Source organism: Cebus imitator, unplaced genomic scaffold (genome assembly GCF_001604975.1).
Source record: "Cebus imitator isolate Cc_AM_T3 unplaced genomic scaffold, Cebus_imitator-1.0 Scaffold93, whole genome shotgun sequence".
NCBI classification, from domain to species: domain Eukaryota; kingdom Metazoa; phylum Chordata; class Mammalia; order Primates; family Cebidae; genus Cebus; species Cebus imitator.
The window spans coordinates 5,190,959-5,195,826 of record NW_016107408.1 but is presented as its reverse complement, the minus strand read 5'-3'; the positions used below and the strand labels follow the sequence as shown (position 1 = coordinate 5,195,826).

The window sequence follows — 4,868 nt, the reverse complement described above, 5'->3', positions numbered from 1 at the left end:
AGAGACGGGGTTTCACCATGTTGACCAGGATGGTCTCGATCTCTTGACCTCGTGATCCACCCGCCTCGGCCTCCCAAAGTGCTGGGATTACAGGCTTGAGCCACCGTGCCCGGCTTGAAGTCTTTTCTTGAGATGGACATTCTGACTTCTCCACTGCCCCTGAACTGCATTCCTAATTCTAAGAAAACCTCTGTGTAGCTGGCAATGCTCCTGAGCTCAAGGCCAACATCAGTGGGAGTCTGCACTGCCAGCTGTAATCTCACACACCCCAGCTCTGTGCCCAGAGGAAGCTTGGTACTGCCAGGACTTGGCTCTGAGCAGCTGTAATCCTACTCATCTTTACAGTAAAAGAACAAGAAGAAACTGCTTCCATTACCACAAGGAGGATATAGGGTAGATAAAAATAATTCCTTTATCAGCAAAGGTTTTGAAATCTCTTTAAAGTTAGGGCAGGATAGGTTTCCATCAATCTGAGATTTCTTAGAGGAGAGATGGGAGAGGAACAAACGAAAACAACGAATGTTTATGCAACCCCAGCTCGGTTTCGAGGGGTGACCAGCTGAGTGCTATATGAGAACTTCAAGGTGAACACGTAAAGTTAAAAAGAAATTGACACAGTTCAAACTGGAAATGATTTAAGTGTCTTGTCATCTCTCAGCCCTTTGGTTAGCAGCCATGCATCTTGCCCACCACCACTCTGAGATTTTCATTTTCCTTCTGTCTTAGCCGGTTAGCCTAGATTTGCAGCAGCAAACGGTAACCTCTTTCCAAAAAACGCATTTGATCTAAATATGGACCTAAACCAGTGACTGTTACCAGATAAAAGTTCTGCGACCAGCACTATAGGAAAGCAGCGTGATATCACAAGAAGCACTTCCTGCAGCTGTCGAAGCCCAACTTGGCAGAGGGGTCCGAGAGGAAGTCTGAGAAAGCTACAAAGATGCCTGAGCTCACCCTGACCCAGTTCTGGATGCATCTGGCACCGGCAGTGGGGGGCTGAAGAGGAGCCAGGGAAAACTCAGGCAGATCTCAGTGGGATGTCAGGGGCAGAGAATATGGAGAAGAGGTGTGGAGTGCGTTCTCGTGGGTGAGGGTGGGCGCAGTGTGGGAAGGAGTCTCAGAGAACGAAGGGCGGGGTCAGGGAGAAAGCCGGAGTGTGCCTGAACACGGGAGAGAATGGGAAGAGGGAGGTCCCTCTGAGGCCCCTGCGTGTAGCGTGGGAGGCAGGGGAATGAGGTGATCCAGGCCTGAGGGGGCTGCCTGTGAGGACCCTGTCTCAGGCCTCTGGGGAAGGATCTAGGAGGAATGACGGGGTTCGAAGGCCCGGGGGCGCGCCCGAGGGCGGGGCACACCTTGTCTGAGTCCAGCTCCGGGTCCTCCTGGCAGCAGAGGCGGCAGAGGAAAGACTTGGGCTCCCGGCCTAAGGTCTGACGGGTGGTCACGAAGTAGGTGCCTCCCACGTTCAGCCTGACCCAGCGGGCCGCGCCGCCGCCCCCTGCCCGCTCGGGGGGTCCGGGACCGGGGTCCAGTGGCTGCGCGACGGCGGCGGCCGGGCGGCCGTGCCCGCGAGGCGTGGGGCCAGCCGGGCGTGGGCTGGGAGGCCCGCGGACTGGGCCGCCTCCGTCGCCCACCCCGCTCCCGCCGCCCCCTCCGCTCCCGCCGCCCCCTCCCAGCCCCGCCATCGCCGGGTCCAGCTGCAGCTCCGCCATCTTGGGCCGCCACCGCCGCCGTCGCCGCTGCCCGCGCGCAGCCGGGCCGGCCCATTTCTCGGCAGGGAGAGCCGGGCCGGCCCATCGGCGGGGGTGGGGCGGGGGGAGAGGGACGGGAGCGCCCCCAACCAGCGTCCGGGGACCCGCGCGGCGGAGGCGCTGTGCCCGCCCCCGGGGCGAGACTTCCGAAACCAGCCCTCATTTCTATTGGCTGATCTGCGAAACAAGGCCCACCCCCTTGGCTTTGGGGTTGGCTGAGGGAAGACCTTCCGGTGACCCACTTCCGTTACTTGCTGCTGTGGACGGTAGGCAGCCAGGGTCGGTGAAGGTGAGTGGGGATCCGGGCGTTGGCTCCCATCCCTGGAGTTCTCCTTTGCTCTGCCCCCTCCAAACCTCACGCTGACCCTTGTCATACATACCTCGTCAGGGACGCCGGGCCCTCGGGTTGCCCCGCTGGCAGAGTGCCCTTTGTGTAGCTGCCGCGCCTGTCCTCGCTATCCCTTCCTCAACCCTCGCTGGAGCGGGGTCACCGGGGCCCGGCTGTGTCCCGGGCGCCGCTGATTTAAGCTTTGCCATAAGTCGTGTCTCGTGCAGTCCGCTCCCAGTGCGGCAGACTTCAATAGTCTTGTGGGGGGACTGGGGAAACGTTACGCAGAAGGTGTTAACTTGACAAGGGACGCTCAGTGGGCTGCGGTGCTGCGCACTTCCCTTCCCTCTGGCGGCTTCCTGGATTCGAACGGGTAGAGCTTTCAGGGCTCCTCAAATGCAAGGTTCAGTTACTCATTCAGGAAAGATTTATTGAGCGTCTCCTATGCGCATGACCTGTTCTAGATGCTGGGGCAATAGATTTTTTTTTTTTTTTCCAGATGGAGTTTCGCTCATGTTGCCTAGGCTGGAGTGCAGTGGCGCTATCTCCGCTCACCACAACCTCCGCCTCCCAGGTTCAAGCGATTCTTCTGCCTCAACCTCCCCAGTAGCTGGGATTACAGGCACGCGCCACCACGCCCGGCTAATTTTGTATTTTTAGTAGACATGGCGTTTCTCCATATTGGTCAGGCTGATCTCGAACTCCTGACCCCAGGTGATCCACTGGACTGGGCCTCCCAAAGTGCTAGGATTACAGGCGTGAGCCGCCTCACCTGGCCTTTTATTTATTTGTTTAATTTTTTGAGGCGGAGTCTCACTCTGTTGCCAGGCTGGAGTGCAGTGGTGTGATCTAGGCTCACTGCAACCTCCACCTCCCGGGTTCAAGTGATTCTTGTGAAGGCTTGGATGCTTCTAAGATTTAAAGGATTCTCTCTACGAGCCGTTATTTTGTTACTTATTATTTTTTCCAAATGAAAATTCACCTTATAAAAAAGGCCTTGTTTTGATCTGACTTATTTTTCAGGATCCCAAGATGGCTGGGCGAAAACTTGCTCTAAAAACCATTGACTGGATAGCTTTTTGGGAGATCATACCCCCAAACCAAAAGGCCATTGCTAATTCCCTGAAATCCTGCAATGAGATCCTCACCTCTAGGTCAGTATGTTTCTGAGAGGGAACCCCATACTTGCCACTGGATCTAGAAAGAAAACAGTATTGGCTGGGTGCGGTTGCTCATGCTTGTAATCCCAGCACTTTGGGAGGCCAAGGCAGGCAGATCACAAGGTCAAGAGATCGAGACCATCCTGGCCAACATGGTGAAACCCTGACTCTACTAAAAATACAAAAAAATTAGCTGGGCGTGGTGGCATGTGCCTGTGGTCCTAGTTACTCGGGAGGCTGAGGTGGAAGAATTGCTTGAACCCAGGAGGCAGAGGTTGCAGTGAGCCGAGACTGCGCCTCTGCACTCCAGCGACAGAGCAAGGCTCCGCCTCGAAAAAAAAAGAAAACAGTATTAAGGAATTATAAATGAATTCTTGATGCCCTTCTGACAACATATAAAGAAATTCTTGGTTTTTTTTGTTTTTTTGAGATAGAGTTTCACTCTTGTTGCCCAGGCTGGAGTGCAATGGTGTAATCTTAGCTCACCACAACCTCTGCCTCCCAGGTTCAAGCAATTCTCCTGCCTCAGCCTCCTGAGTAGCTGGGGTTACGGGCATGGGCCACCATGACCAGCTAATTTTTTGTATTTTTAGTGGAGATGGGGTTTTTGTGGGTTTCTTCATGTTGGTCAGGGTGGTCTCGAACTCCCGACCTCAGGTGATCTGCTTGCCTCAGCCTCCCAAAGGGCCAGGATTACAGGCATGAGCCACCATGCTTGGCCAATCCTTGCATTTTCCTGATGATCCCAGGAGAGGAAAGTGTGATGACTCTCCAGGCCATAGAAAGAAGGGGTGGGAAATAGTGAATTTTCTACTGCTTATGAACAATCCTAACTTTGCGTTTCCCTGTGAACAGGTTGGCTGCTTTACCTGAGAATCCACCATCTATTGACTGGGCTTACTACAAGGCCAATGTGGCCAAGGCAGGCTTGGTGGATGACTTTGAAAAGAAGGTGAGACTTCAGACCTCTAAAGCACTGAGCTTGTAATATGCTTGTGTGGGGCGGGGAGCAGGAACGTGAATAATTACATACGCAGCATGACAGTCAGATCCTTAAGGAAGTTTAGGAAAGATGGGTATGGCCAAAGGCCTTGTGGTAGATTTAACTGTAAATAGGCACAGGAATTTAGGCTCTGTCCATTCAGCAGTACAGTGTAGCCTTAATCTGGGAGCCAGAGGGCTTTCTGATTAGAACGGGAGTTTTGACCTGCTCTGTTTCTGACCTGGGCTGGTTCACACCCTCCTTAGGCAACCTGGTGGTCCCCCGCTCCCCGGAGCTCACCATATTGATGCCGAACTTAGTGCAGACACTCAAACGACATAATGCACTAAGCCTAGAACTCCTGGGCTCAAGCGATCTTCTCGCCTCAGCCTTCCGAGTAGCTGGGACTACGGGCATGTGCCACCACTCCCCAGAGGGCTTTCAAGTTAAATGTTTGCTCACCTCTTGGGTTCCTTTTAGCTTCCGACCTGTCTCCCTTTGGAACAAACTAATGTTTCTTCCACTCTTTTCCTGTCCTTTTTTTTTCTTTTTTTTGAGACAAGAGTTTCGCTCTTGTTACCCAGGCTGGAGTGCAATGGCGCGATCTTGGCTCACCACAACCTCCGCCTCCTGGGTTCAGGCAATTCTCC

The 4,868-nt window shown here is 54.1% G+C and overlaps 2 protein-coding genes across 5 annotated transcripts in view; one reads left to right on the top strand and one right to left on the bottom strand.

Annotated features, from left to right (window-relative positions):
* The window catches only part of KCTD2 (potassium channel tetramerization domain containing 2), a 12,476-nt gene extending 10,747 nt beyond the window's left edge, over nucleotides 1-1,729 (bottom strand). The window contains exon 1 of the mRNA XM_017535706.2: nucleotides 1,353-1,729. Within this exon, the coding sequence (XP_017391195.1) occupies nucleotides 1,353-1,709 (357 nt within the window). The 5' untranslated portion in view covers nucleotides 1,710-1,729. The remainder of the gene's footprint in view (nucleotides 1-1,352) is intronic.
* Nucleotides 1,357-4,868, top strand: part of ATP5PD (ATP synthase peripheral stalk subunit d) — a 6,717-nt gene continuing 3,205 nt past the window's right edge. Inside the window, exons 1-3 of one of the 4 annotated variants that reach the window (XM_017535718.2) lie at nucleotides 1,357-1,445; nucleotides 3,100-3,230; nucleotides 4,092-4,188. In XM_017535718.2, coding sequence (XP_017391207.1) covers nucleotides 3,109-3,230; nucleotides 4,092-4,188 — 219 coding nt within the window. In that variant the 5' untranslated portion in view covers nucleotides 1,357-1,445; nucleotides 3,100-3,108. Of the gene's footprint in view, nucleotides 1,446-1,718; nucleotides 2,038-2,610; nucleotides 2,651-2,748; nucleotides 2,791-3,099; nucleotides 3,231-4,091; nucleotides 4,189-4,868 lie in introns of those variants that run through there. The other 3 variants (XM_017535721.2, XM_017535714.2, XM_017535716.2) reach the window with 3 other exon arrangements.